Source organism: Aureobasidium melanogenum (assembly GCF_000721775.1).
Source record: "Aureobasidium melanogenum CBS 110374 unplaced genomic scaffold scaffold_33, whole genome shotgun sequence".
Taxonomy (NCBI): Eukaryota; Fungi; Ascomycota; class Dothideomycetes; order Dothideales; family Saccotheciaceae; genus Aureobasidium; species Aureobasidium melanogenum.
The window spans coordinates 185,415-198,265 of NW_024470085.1; the positions used below are offsets into that span (position 1 = coordinate 185,415).

Below are 12,851 nucleotides of genomic sequence, written 5' to 3' on the forward strand. Positions count from 1 at the left end.
TGAAGTTGGAACAAGACGTGTTCAAGGTCTACTTATAACCATTTCCCAGTTGATTTGCTTCCAGCACATGGCAATGTGTTCGCCAACGCTAGCTATCAGGGGCAATACCGTCAGAGGTGGGGTTATGGTCCTCGAGCAGCGCTTCGCCTACGCTAGCCCAATGTGGAAGTCATCGCCGAAACACCCTGATCAATAATTCCAGAAAGCTTTCAGATCCTCTGTGATGCGATGGACCGGCCACCCAATCTCACGGCTGCTAGTTTGCAAGAGTTGTACAAGAGCTTTTCGTTTTACTGGACGCGTGAGAAATCTTCCGCCTGTTCAAAGTCATTTTGCTATCATTCTTGTTCGAAGCATAACAACTTACAAAACGCCATAGGTCCAAATGCATTGACTCTTGCAGCCTTGTTCTCATTCGTATAGGCTATGCCGCACAATCTCTCTATATCCTGGATATCGATCTGTGTGTCCGGGTTCCGCAGCAACAATAGCGTCTTGGCTGTCAGGAAGTATTGTGCAGCTGCGACTGTGTGCCCTTCAGTAGATGATCTTCCACTTAATTACGTCAAACCCACTGTGCCATGGTCGGAGATACCACTCGGATGGAAAAGGGTTGCCCTCTTTCGGTGCCTGTGAATATGGTTTGTAAGTGGACGGTAGGTTATGACTCCAGTACGCGAGCTCCGCATTCAGCTTCGTCCATTCGGCTTCGTTGAACTCAAGAATATTGCCTCTTTCGTCTCGGCCAAAGCAGAGGTTGATCACACGTGCCAAGATGTATGTCACAGTGTTTGCATGTACGCTGTCAAAACCAGACGTCACACTCCGGGCATCAAGATGAATGTTCAGGCGTACTGGTCTTTGACATTCCAGCGCCACTGTGATCTCTTCACGCAGATAGTTCCAGGCCCCTGCCTGCAGCAAGCCTGTTCTAGTCATGTCAATCTCTTCTGTCGATGAAAATCGATAGGCGCCTAGAAGATGTCGCTGCTCTTGTCTTGAGTCAGCTGCAGCGAGATCAGCATATGTCCTGGAACATCGAGCTCTAAGATACGGACCATTGAGAATCTCATAGGAGCGTAGCAGACAAGCTGCCACCAGATAGTCCTCCTGCAAGGTTGGAGTAAAAGCATTCAGTCCACTGAGAAGCTCTCGTATGCATGCGCTGTGATACAATGTGCTGCACGTCTCGTATCGCGCATCACTCAACGCTTTATGTTGAGCTGAAAAAGCGATGATGGCGTTGAACAATACCGAAACGTTCAGCGCTCTGGCTGGAACCATGGATTCAAAAGGGCGTTCGTGTTCGCAAAGGTCGTACCATGCTGCAAGATGTTCGATGTAGTGATGGTATAGGCTGGCGATCAACTCAGTGCGCAGATCTTCTGAGGGGCTGACGGGAGTGGGGACTTGAAAACTTGTCTCCCTGTCAGACAGCAGCACCGCTGCATCTGGCGGTGACTGGGTGACAGCTGTTTGAGCATAATTTGACGAAGTCTGTGACTCGTTCAACTCTCTCTCAGGCTGACTCGGAGCCGGACCAGCCGTATAGATGACGAATTTTCTGTTTGGGCTTGACCTTTCGCACTGCAGGTTCCGCTTCGCACAATTTTGGCACACAGGTCGATGGCCGTCACCTGGATTCGTCATATGAATGATTGTCAAATCTGTATCCAGAATCTGCACCTACATTTGACCTTTCGTCGCCGACACGTGGGACTTGGATGTCAGTCGGTCCGTGTATGTTGCATCTGCAGCCATGTTTCTCACCATGCTGCAGCATCATCAGCTCGGTTTTGCTTCGATCTGTAGCGAACTCTCACAATCTGGAGGTACTACCCTGGGCATTGCAAAGCAAGAGCGGTCGCAGATGTTATTCTCCAAGATCAATGATTTTCGTGACGCATACGTACGACGTGTCGGACGCTTTACTGGTTTGGGTCCGAAGCCGATGCGTTTGGCATGGTTGGCGTGATGGCAACGATGCCAAGAATGTGGATCAGACAGGGTGATACCTTTGACCAGCAGTTTTCGAAGTGTCATATCCTAACGTATATCAACTACACTATGAACGAATTGTGCGACAATTCGTTATACGACTTTTGTTCGACTTTTGTGCTTGGTGTAGTTAGCGCAATAACAGAAGCGACATCAAGATCTCGACGTCCACACACATAGGAGCAGATCTTGAGGTCAATCAGATTATTGGCTAGGAGTCGTTGTTGAATGAAATGGCATATTGAGTCGATTGGTGGCTGCCTGACGACAGAACTCTCGATTTTCCTTTTCCGGTTCTGTTGTTCAGCAAAGCCAGGCGCAAGTCAACATGACCGTAGTCAAGATCTTGAGACTAAACAAACTTCACTTTCGAACGGTCATGATGTTCTCTTCTTGAGAAAACGCCCTGCAATGAGACCCACAGTCTGAGTGTCGTCTCAGACTTGGAACATTTATTCTAAGGTCGCGATAGAGGAACGGACGAGGGGATCACAGATCGAGGCACAACTTCGGCAAAATGCTTGTTTAGAATGATGTCCTGTTGACGCGCTTTCTGCTCAGCTTCTCTTCTTGCTGCAGCGAATCAACCTCACTGACTTACCGCTGCTGTGAAAGCGCTGCGCATGCGCCCATCGCTGGCATCCATGTACAACTTTGTCAGACAGCCGCAATAGTCAAGTCCCTCTCGAACGCGTGTCCATGCGACCGACATGACGGAACAGCTCAGCCTCGATGCAGGGCAAGCGAAGAACGCCTTCTTTGAAACCTCGGCCCCCTTGTCTTTGCGTTTGCAGACGAGACAACGGTAAAAAGGAACTTCTTGGCTGAAGACTACCATATGAACGAGGCATGAGAACATCTATTACTAGACTTGACGTTGGACCAGATTTCCCGTCCTCTTCTTGAGATTTTCATGGCTGTGCATCTTGACGCCCAAACTTGCCCAGAAGTCTGATTGGATTGCCAAAAATATGCGATGGTGATCGGACTGTATATCCGTGACTTGTCTTGCAGCTCAGCCTATCTAGGCGCGAAAGCTCCACATATAGGCAGGATGACTCTCTGTTCGAATCCAGATCCATTGCCCTCCATTGCTCTTCAGACAACATGGCCAATTCTGATACCGGAACAAAATATGCAGCAGTCAAGACATCAGACATTGAAGCAAAAGATCAACCAGTATCAATGTCTAGGAGATATTCTGATATTGCACTCAGTGCTCTCGTGATAACAGTCCCGTTCCTCATCTTGTCTGGTGTGCTTCTGGCCCTCGTCTTCAATCTCCGTGTCGTCCAGGAACCGTCGATCTTTTCGCAAGGCCAACAAAACACTCTCAACGAACCTGGAGTGTATTATGTGAATATCAGTTCAACTTTTTTGGTTTTCATCGCATCGTGGTCTAGTAGCATCGTACCCATGCTTGCGACGTTCATGATGACTCTGGCATCTTTTCCGATCGCGAACAACGTTCTGAAACAGAGTCGTCTTGAGAAGTGCACTCGGAGCCTGACACCATATCAATTCGCACTGGCACTGAACTTTCTAAGCGGAGGAGGTTATGGCGCTGCATGGAGATGGATAAAATATCTGTTCATGCAGAGGGAAGCCCGAGAGCGACAGGCACAGGCTCTGACACAGGCTCCTTCCTTTGCACTCCTGACGTTATTGCTTGGGTGAGTTATCTATATACTCCTCGTCCGAAGGCCTTGCTGACTCGACCAGACTGCTAGTGCTATTAGCCGACACCTGGCTACACGTTGCAACGAAAACGGTAACCTTCACCCAACTACAAGAGCCTGAGGATCCTCCTGCTTCACATGGTTTTGGTCTTGTGGAAGCGTGCACGATCAATAACAACTCATTTGCAGACGCGATTTCGTCACCTGGTCATCCATGCGCTTTGAATGAAGCTGCCACAAGTTCAATGCTTGTGAACGGAACTCATTCACTGGAAGTTCTGAACAATGTGTCGTCTCTAGCCACTGTTCCCACAATCACGTCTGAAAAAGACTATGTTTATTTAGCAGTTCCACCCTCGGCAATGTTGGCCAAGGAGGATTGGAGAGTGGGATCATTTGCTTTGCAGACTCAGTGTCGTCTTGCATCTGCAGAATGTGACATGAGAGGTGTGAACGGTGCCTCAACGCCATTTCATTGTTCGGATGCTTTTCACGGAGATGTGACCAGCAATCCGCAGGACTTCATTTGGGCGTTCTTTACAGATGGCACGATGTCAGATAATGACACTAGCTCTGGTGTGGAAAACCCTTCCTACTTTGGCATGGCAGCTCTGGTCAATCCGAACATTGGGGTGCGCACAGTTCCAGGTACTGTAAACCCTATGCATGGGGGCACCGCCTTCGTGCTTCTTTGCAATACCACTGTTCTGGAGGTGACTTATGATTCTGTCAATGGAACCATAACAAATTTACAGGGGGTTCTCAGTAATGCATCGACCGTCAACGTCTGGCAGAGCGCTATGGCTTATACCGTGGTTGGTATACCCAACATGAAGCAAGCAGCAAGTCTTGCAGCCATGGGTCATTCTCCTCAACAATTCACGGAGGATATGGCGTTGTCGTTCAGCAAAACAGCGCTCGCTATTGGCTCTCAGTCCGTCGAAGAACGATCACCTTTAGCTGTTCAGACGAGATTCTCATTCCTCGTAGCCAGAGTTCCAACCGCCCCACTGTACGCACTTGTTGGAGCAAACATGCTTGTCGTCTTTGTCACAGTTGCGCTCACGATCGTTGCCTTGATGACTTCAACGGGCGACGTAAAAGAAGTTCAAAGTAGACTTTCGATCGTTGGTCTTGTTGCCGACCGATTCGAGGACAAGACAGCCAGGTTTGTAGCTAAGGATCTCGACGAACTCTTCCGCGAATCCCAGGGTAAAAAAACTTCAAGAGTTGGTATAGACAGTGCTGCTGAGGGCGGTTTTGGTTACAAGACCTGGAATGAGGACAGGTAGTAAGTGAACTCGATCTATGGTTCTTTGGGCCACCGTGCAATGTTTCATAACCGAGCCGGATCTATGGTTTAGATTTTCTTCCTCAGTCTCTTCGCATTGCATTACATAGACTTTTGAACTCGTCGAATTGGACTGTTGTGCTTTTCAGGATTCCTTAGTCGATGTCCGTGCCCGGACGTAGTACTCCATCATGAGATCTTGCGGCTCGTTCACGATCCTCTTCAACGGTAGTACTGCCTGCCATTCGTAGGAAGAGCTGCGACTGCAGCATCTCGAAGGCGATGCGTACCGACATCGACTCTACTCCGTCTGACTCTTCTGGCTCAGTGACAAGTACCATTGTGCCATCGTCCAAAGACCTCTCATCAATAATGGCGAACGAGTCGCAGTCGATGTCAGAGCCATTATCTTCACACAACTGCTTGAGCAGCTTGTAACAGTTGTATGGGCTTTGACCAGCAAAAGGAGCCATGATTGAACCGCCACACTCCCCAACCTCGTCAGGCTCTGTGTAAACGCGTGAAAGATCGTCAATGAAGACAAGGTGAGTTTCTATGTCGTTCAAGTAATCTGCGTTGAGTTGCAGAATGCGGTCTTTGAGCTGGACGACCAGTCAGTGATGAGTTTGTTTGTAGAAGAATTGCGATACCTCTGCGGAGAGCTTGACTGCACAACAGATTACATCAAGCATAGTGAAGTACTCAACCGTAACAGGTATGGTTACAAGCATGCGGAAGCAGATGGACACGATCAATTTAAGACATACGTGCGCACGCGATCCGCCAATATAGTTTGACTAGCCCAACGGCTCGGCTGAGAAGACCCAAACCTGGGTGCCTATAATCATTAGTAGACGATCGATCGCTGCTGCCTAGCTTCTGAATTGTCAATAGCTACTGCCCTCTTGCAGTACTCTGCATCAATGAAAGTCAAGCGGCAGCCAGATATCCATCCTGATCTTGTTGTCGCACATAATGTCTGATCTCTTCTCAACCTTACCAGCGCCGTTGTCGCTGTACATCCTGCTGGAAGTACCAGATCTCAAAGCTCTATACTCCGCGATCCTGTCATCGCCGCATCTGTGGGCTGTGTTTCGTCTAGATGCGCGACGAATCTTCAGAACAATCATCGCGCGCAGTCTGCCAGAAGGGCTCGTCACTCCAGTGCTTGTATACATGTTGACACGAGAGCAGCTCACAAGAAGTCACGACTCTACTTCTCTTACCTTGCAGCAACTACGGATGGTGATCGATGATGTTGTCTTTGCTACAACGGCAGACCCTTGGTCCAAAATAAACACCCACACCATCTTTCACACTGTGGCCCAGGCGGTACGCATCCATGATCTTGCATACTTCATTCTCCGCTCCAAGCTCGACTACTTTGGCACACTCAAATCTGAGAAGCTGGCCGACCCAAAGTATAGATACAAAAGACCTTATATCGCGGCTATACGGAATCCTGAAGGCACACCCATGGATGTAAAAATGCCTCTGAGTGACCCGAGCTGGGCCGAGGAGACTCGCGCTGTACGCGTACTATGGCTGTTAGCTGCTGGCTGGCGAGCTTCTCATATTACGACGACTTCATCAGATGATGATACGGAATACTTGACTGCGCCTCAAAAGATGATTCTCAGTCGTGGATCCTGGGGGACGATGAATCTAGCCATCGAGATAGCACAAAGCATACTTTTAGGCCCTGTACTACTGCCGCCCAGCAAGCCAAGGAAGATCGCTATACATAGTTTCGACGCCCTGCATACATACCCAGTTCAATCTACCGCGCGTACAACCAAGCGTTCTGCGATGGACAATTTGCCCTTGCCATCTTCACCGCAATTCTCTTGGATCCCAGCAGTCGCACTTGACCCGTCATCCGAGGATGCCGCTAAGTGGAACGTGGACATCTTTTCTGTCGAATCAGAAAATCCAGAGCTATTGTTCACCCGAGCGAATAGGCTACGATACGAAAGTCCTCTTCAGGACTCGAAGAGCGAATCGTTTGACTGCCTTGGGTTTGGTTTCTGGGATCATCGGCGTACCTCCACTGAGCTGTGCATTCGTCCATGTCCCGCCCGTCCGAAATGGCTGCTGCAACCATCTGGAGACAAAAACCTGAACCCGGACTACGTAAGCCGCAGTGATCAGATGTTCCGGCTCTATAAGCTCTACAAGCAACAGGAGCGGCGTGAGCAACAGGGCTGGCACAGGTGAAACATATTTATCCACGAAGTCTTACACAGAGCCAGATAGATTGCCCCATCAATGTTTATCAGGCTGAATTTAGACAGACTATAGAGTTGTGTCAGCTCTGGTTCGAGAATTGTTTTGTCCTGGTCGCCTTCATATGAAGGACATGGTGAAGAAGCATACACCGTTTAGTAGGTTCTAAAGAAGAGCATATTGTGGCTTTCGACAGTGTTAGACGCTGCCAAGTTTATGTGCTCTGCCAGAGAGTAGCAGACATACTATTAGTTGATTTTGGATACATTAGGTATCCGACAATGGAAAACTATGCCATTGTTTGGTCCATTCTTGCTCTTTGCACTTTGGCCACACTCGGCACAAGGCTTGTGCATAATGCAAATCGTTCATGTTTGGCAGTTCGTCGTATCGTTCCGCCTCTTGCCTGTCTGATTCGTCTTTTTTGTCATATATTTGGACAGAGCATTGATGGGATCCATCATCACGCAAACCACGACTACAAATCCACGAGCGTGCGATATATCGTAGAAAGTCTAGTAGCTTGTGGTCACTGATCGTCGGCCATTCTCGTAGAACGTTCATTCGAAGCTCCAAGCATTCCAGAGGAGGTGCGTGCAAAGGCTTTGCCTTGGACATGACCTGGAAAATTGTATGAAGAAGTGGAAACGATCAACCAAACAGACCGCCTGCGTTCTGCCGTGGCTTAAAGGGCGACATTACGGCCGTTAGATTCTCAAATGATAGGGCTACTGAAATTCAAAGGTCAATCGCCTACCCACTCTTCAATTCTTTCACGAATTTGCATACTACTATCATGCTCTTTAAGTAGATTCCCAATACGTCTGACATTTATCAGGCTCGAACGTACTGTGCCGATTATCAACTTTCATTTGCCAAATATAGAAGCACAAAGTGCAAACTTCAAGGTGCGGGTGCGGATTGCCGAGATAATGACGTGATGCCCCGTGATCTTTAGCTAAATATCGTCGTAAGTGTCAATCTCTCCTGCCATCTTGCTCCTGGGCAATTACTTATGAAATCCGACCAGCTGCTGACCATGCATCAGGCATTCAAATGCAATACAATCAGGTGTCGAGACCCTTCCACAGGAGACCCTTGAGCATACCAGTGCCTGTCTTGACCGATTGACCGAAAAAGTCTTAGCACACTTTTTGCTTTGGACCTGTCGAGCAAGACACATGACAATCCCTCCGATCTTGGAACACGAAAACAGACTTGTCAATACTAAACAATTTGAAAATACACTGTTTATCCGGTGCGTCTGACTTGCAACGGCTAGTAGAGCGTTGTTGATTCCGCTCTCTGGAAGTTCTGGCCATTAATCCGCAGACTGCCGGCGACGAAGAAACGAGCTGGCAGATTCAGTGGAGGTCTTCATAGCGTCTCTCCCTCGTCTCGCAAGTATCAGAGTGGTTGGACGGTATAGGCAAAGTACACTCAGCTTCAGTTTCTTCTTCTATCATTGCCCAAAATCGATTGAGCGAAATTTGTTCCGCTTCTGGACTTTAACCCTGACTGAGTCACTCCGACGAGAGTGTCCGTTGCTTGAATTTCCAGCGATACTCTTTCTTCGATCTCGAAGCTGCGAAAAGGAGGTCAGTATCTATGCAGTCTCGGTCGACCCATAAGAATCAGCAAGCTTGCAGTAGCCGTAAAACTTGCCAAATCAACCTGCCATAACATCTCGACCGCCCAGAACCTATATGGGCTCGCCTGTGGACGCTCTGAAAGCGTGTGGAGGATATGATTCCTGGTCTCAGATGAGAAGCAAATTCCAATACGTTGGGCGCTCGTGAACGTGTGATTGTAACACCCGCGACGATTTACATCATCAGTGTTTCATCAGATCCTATGACCTCGAAGATGAGGTTTCGACGAAGTGGCTTGTGGCTGAGGGCAGAATGGACCATGCAGCAAGGGCACACTTTTCGCTAATCTGATCCAGTGTTTGGCAACGAACATTTGATCGTGAGTGGGAAGAGCTGTGACATAGTTTTCTTCTGGCTACTGTCCAGCCTCGAATGTCTTGACGAAAGCATGTTCCAGTATCTAAGGGCCTTTCCTTCTCTATGTGAGTTTCCGCTCCTTCGCTATTTAAATCAATTTCGAGCCCACTCATTTTCTGTTTTACCAACGAACCTGGTCACCTAGCGACCGACCGGATTATTTTATCAAATCTATGTCGCTTTGTTTCTCTGATCGTCAGGCACGGCAGCGTAGACCGCGCGTTAATGCTCATTGATCCGTGGATGGTACTTGTAGTTGTAGTTCAATCAAGGATTTTGGGGCTTCGGGACGTGCCTGACCCGAAGTTAGACTCCGCATATCCGGTACCCGACTGTTGCTGACTGTGATCCGCAAGCCGGCACACTTTCCGATTCCTCGGAGAGATTAGATTTCCATAGTTGAAGTCTGGTTGCGCGCCGGGATTAAGCAGGTACGACGCCGCGCGGTCATTGCAAGATCTCATTGCGTCGTAAGAGCTCGCTGAAGAGGAAACACGATGTATAGCGCGGGAATAACAGTAACGGCCGGTTGTTTATCTGCCAACGGACATTCTGAGCGTAATCCATGCAAGACAAGACACATGGGAATATCTCGCTGAGCAAAGTATGCTTGGGAAAGTATATCAAAGGTTAATTGCCCGTCGCAACTTCCAGCCAGTACCTTTTTGTCGCTCGCTGAGTCCGTCTTGAACACAGACTCTGTACTACTTTCATTCGTTATCGCATCTCTTACTCTACTCGCAGCATGAGACAAGGTGTTCTCAATTGTGCCTTCGCCGCCATCAGTGTTCTCGCTGGATACGCGAACGCTGATGTTGACCCAATTGTGATCAAAGGATCAAAGTTCTTCTACCAGAGCAACAACACACAATTGTCTGCATTTGTTTCCGACATATAACAACTGGTCAACAGCTAATCTGGTACCAGCTTCATCCGTGGTATCGCTTATCAGGCAGACCCCTCTCGCAGCGACAACTCTACCTCAACAAATACCTCTTATGTTGACCCCCTTGCGGACCCAGACGCATGCAGTCGCGACATACCATACCTTAAAGAGCTCAGAACAAACGTCGTGCGCGTATATGCTGTGGACCCGTCGCAGAATCATGATTCCTGCATGAATCAATTAGCTGACGCTGGTATCTATGTCATCTCAGACCTATCCGATCCCACACAAGCAATCGATCGAGATGCTCCAGAGTGGACTGTCGACCTGCTCAGTCGATACACGAGTGTCATCGACGCTCTCCATGGCTACACCAATATGCTAGGCTTTTTCGCCGGCAATGAAGTATCCAATGCGGCCAATAATACCGCTGCGAGTGCATACGTGAAAGCCGCTGTGCGCGATTCGAAAGCGTATATCAAATCCTCGAATTACCGAAGTATTGGTGTCGGCTATGCGACTAACGATGACCCCGCTATCCGAACCGAGATAGCTGACTACTTCAACTGTGGTGATCAGACCGATGCCATCGACTTCTGGGGTTACAACATATATTCGTGGTGCGGCGATTCGTCCTACGAACAATCGGGATTTGAGGACCGGACCATAGAGTTCAGCAACTACTCGGTACCGGCGTTCTTCTCGGAGTATGGATGTAACCTGGTCCAGCCTCGCACCTTCACCCAGACTGATGTCATATATGGCCCGAACATGTCTCAAGTCTGGTCTGGAGGTATCGTCTACATGTACTACGAGGAGGTCAACAACTACGGGCTGGTAGACGTGTCTGGTCAAAGCGTAACTACGCTTCCAGACTTCACTTATCTTTCGAGCCGCATGCAGAGTGCGACTCCAACTGGTGTTCTGAAGGATTCCTATTCACCTACCAATTCACCTCAGGCATGTCCCACCCTCGACTCTGATTGGCAGGCCGAGGCGTCTCCTCTACCACCCACGCCAGACTCTGATACCTGTCAATGCGAGTTTGAAAGCTTATCCTGCGTTCCTAAAAGCTCTCTCTCTGCGACCCAGATGTCGAATCTTTTCGGTACTGTTTGTGGGTTGTCGGAAAGCGCTTGTTCCGGCATCCAACACAATGCCACCACTGGAAAGTATGGCGCGTACAGTATGTGCAATTCGACAGTTCAGCTTGCCGTGGCCCTGGATACGTACTACAAGCAGCAAAGTTCCGAAGCCAGTGCGTGCAATTTTGGTGGAATGGCTATGATTCAGAACGCAGGTGGAAAATGTTCTGGCAGTGTCGCCGCTTCGTCCGGCCCATCTGGTTCTGCGTCGGCTTCGAAATCGAGTAATGCCGGATCGACTCTTGCTGTTCATCACGCGTTCAAAATCAATGGTGCGCTATGCTATGGCTACCTGCTTCTGGTCGGAATTTCATTTTCTGCAATCGTATTATTGTAATTGCCGTCAGCCTCCAGCACGAGACGATTTAGCACTCGATGTCGCCACGTCAGGACTGTTCCGTCGCCTTCGATGGATATATATATATAGAAACAGCGGCCCTTTAATCCTAATTACAATGCCCTGATTTTGCGCCGGTCGAGGTCTACACTTAACCAAGATCCATATCGCCGTCTGTAACGGACTCTTTGCAAGCTTTATGTACGCTTCTCGGACAGGCAGAGCCTGCGGCAATTTCTTACACCTGGACATGAGCAGACATGAATGACCACCAATCTGACCAACTTAGATATCATCTAGCTGCAGGAACCTTCGGCCGAACATAATGGGCTTAACAGATTGTTTGAGGTTTTTGAGCTCGAGTCCCCTATACAAACTCAGATGTCTTTGGTAGCAACAAGTCTTGCATGCAGGATATAAGCACTAAATAATGTGAATCTCGACGCAGAAATGTCACAAGTTGGTTGGAAAAACTCTTAGAGTCAAGATAAAAATTGATTGCATCCAGCAAGGTGACCAGAAGTAATCCTTATTGTCGATATGTCTTCATCTGCAGATCGAAGCTAGACCAGACACATGATTATAGGTCACGATATAGGTTTGCCATTAATACACATGGATGCGAGATCACTGTAAGACGGCGAACATCCATGTAACTAATGATGCTGATCATAACACATTTTCAGGTGGAAGTGAAAACAGCTGATAGGGCCGCCTCGACCGTCATGGCCAAGAAAGTTAGTTCCAGCCGGTAAGTCTGTTGGCAGATTTCCGCAGACAAGCCTCGGCGTTTGGACGCCGACGGCGATACTGGTCCGAAGCGCCCGAGGGCGTAACGTACCAAACAGTCAGCTATATAAAAACTGTCATCTTTCTACTGAAACCAGAAACAGTTCCTTTTGGCAAGATATCAAGGCCGCTTCCACTATCATTGCTGTCATGGCTACCCAAGACCTCATTGTCCCTGGTGCATCGCATCTGCAACTTTCCCCGACTCTGGCAATCAATGAAGCAGTCGAATCTGTTCAAGCACAAGGCAAAAAGGTTGTTCATCTTGGGTTTGGAGAAGCGACCTTTCCGATCCAGAAGGATGTTTTGGAGATTCATGAGCACTACTCCAGGTCAACTAGCTATATGCCGGTAGCTGGCCTCATGTCTCTGCGGCAGGTAGGTCACATGCTCCAATCGGTTGCGGGAAGTTTGCTTACGGATGTCGAAATCTAGTCCATAGCCAAATTCAATTCCAAACGTCTGGGAGTCCAAATCGATACTGAGCAAGT

At 48.6% G+C, this 12,851-nt stretch overlaps 6 protein-coding genes across 6 annotated transcripts; 4 read left to right on the top strand and 2 right to left on the bottom strand.

Annotated features, from left to right (window-relative positions):
• Positions 1–338: 338 nt before the first annotated feature.
• Positions 339–1,715, bottom strand: M437DRAFT_59491 (uncharacterized protein; the record flags this gene model as incomplete). Its single annotated transcript, XM_041023586.1, has 4 exons — positions 339–526; positions 576–1,007; positions 1,059–1,637; positions 1,691–1,715. Coding segments are annotated over 4 exons (1,224 nt in total), but the record flags the coding sequence as incomplete, so codon positions are not given.
• A 1,468-nt stretch (positions 1,716–3,183) lies between these two features.
• Positions 3,184–4,969, top strand: M437DRAFT_59500 (uncharacterized protein; the record flags this gene model as incomplete). Its single annotated transcript, XM_041023590.1, has 2 exons — positions 3,184–3,671; positions 3,721–4,969. The coding sequence occupies 2 exons, from the start codon at positions 3,184–3,186 to the stop codon at positions 4,967–4,969; spliced, it is 1,737 nt and encodes a 578-aa protein (XP_040875415.1).
• A 154-nt stretch (positions 4,970–5,123) lies between these two features.
• On the bottom strand, positions 5,124–5,660 carry M437DRAFT_88700 (uncharacterized protein; the record flags this gene model as incomplete). The annotated part of the gene is made up of 2 exons (XM_041028890.1): positions 5,124–5,570; positions 5,619–5,660. 2 exons carry the CDS (start codon positions 5,658–5,660, stop codon positions 5,124–5,126), a joined length of 489 nt encoding a protein of 162 aa, XP_040875416.1.
• A 283-nt stretch (positions 5,661–5,943) lies between these two features.
• M437DRAFT_59458 (uncharacterized protein) lies at positions 5,944–7,185 on the top strand (the record flags this gene model as incomplete). The annotated part of the gene is made up of 1 exon (XM_041023583.1): positions 5,944–7,185. One exon carries the CDS (start codon positions 5,944–5,946, stop codon positions 7,183–7,185), a length of 1,242 nt encoding a protein of 413 aa, XP_040875417.1.
• Positions 7,186–9,948: 2,763 nt separating this feature from the next.
• On the top strand, positions 9,949–11,897 carry M437DRAFT_79101 (1,3-beta-glucanosyltransferase gel3; the record flags this gene model as incomplete). The annotated part of the gene is made up of 3 exons (XM_041027107.1): positions 9,949–10,076; positions 10,131–11,506; positions 11,872–11,897. The coding sequence occupies 3 exons, from the start codon at positions 9,949–9,951 to the stop codon at positions 11,895–11,897; spliced, it is 1,530 nt and encodes a 509-aa protein (XP_040875418.1).
• Positions 11,898–12,296: 399 nt separating this feature from the next.
• Positions 12,297–12,738, top strand: M437DRAFT_70073 (uncharacterized protein; the record flags this gene model as incomplete). The annotated part of the gene is made up of 2 exons (XM_041025397.1): positions 12,297–12,322; positions 12,465–12,738. Coding segments are annotated over 2 exons (300 nt in total), but the record flags the coding sequence as incomplete, so codon positions are not given.
• Between the last annotated feature and the right edge of the window lie 113 nt (positions 12,739–12,851).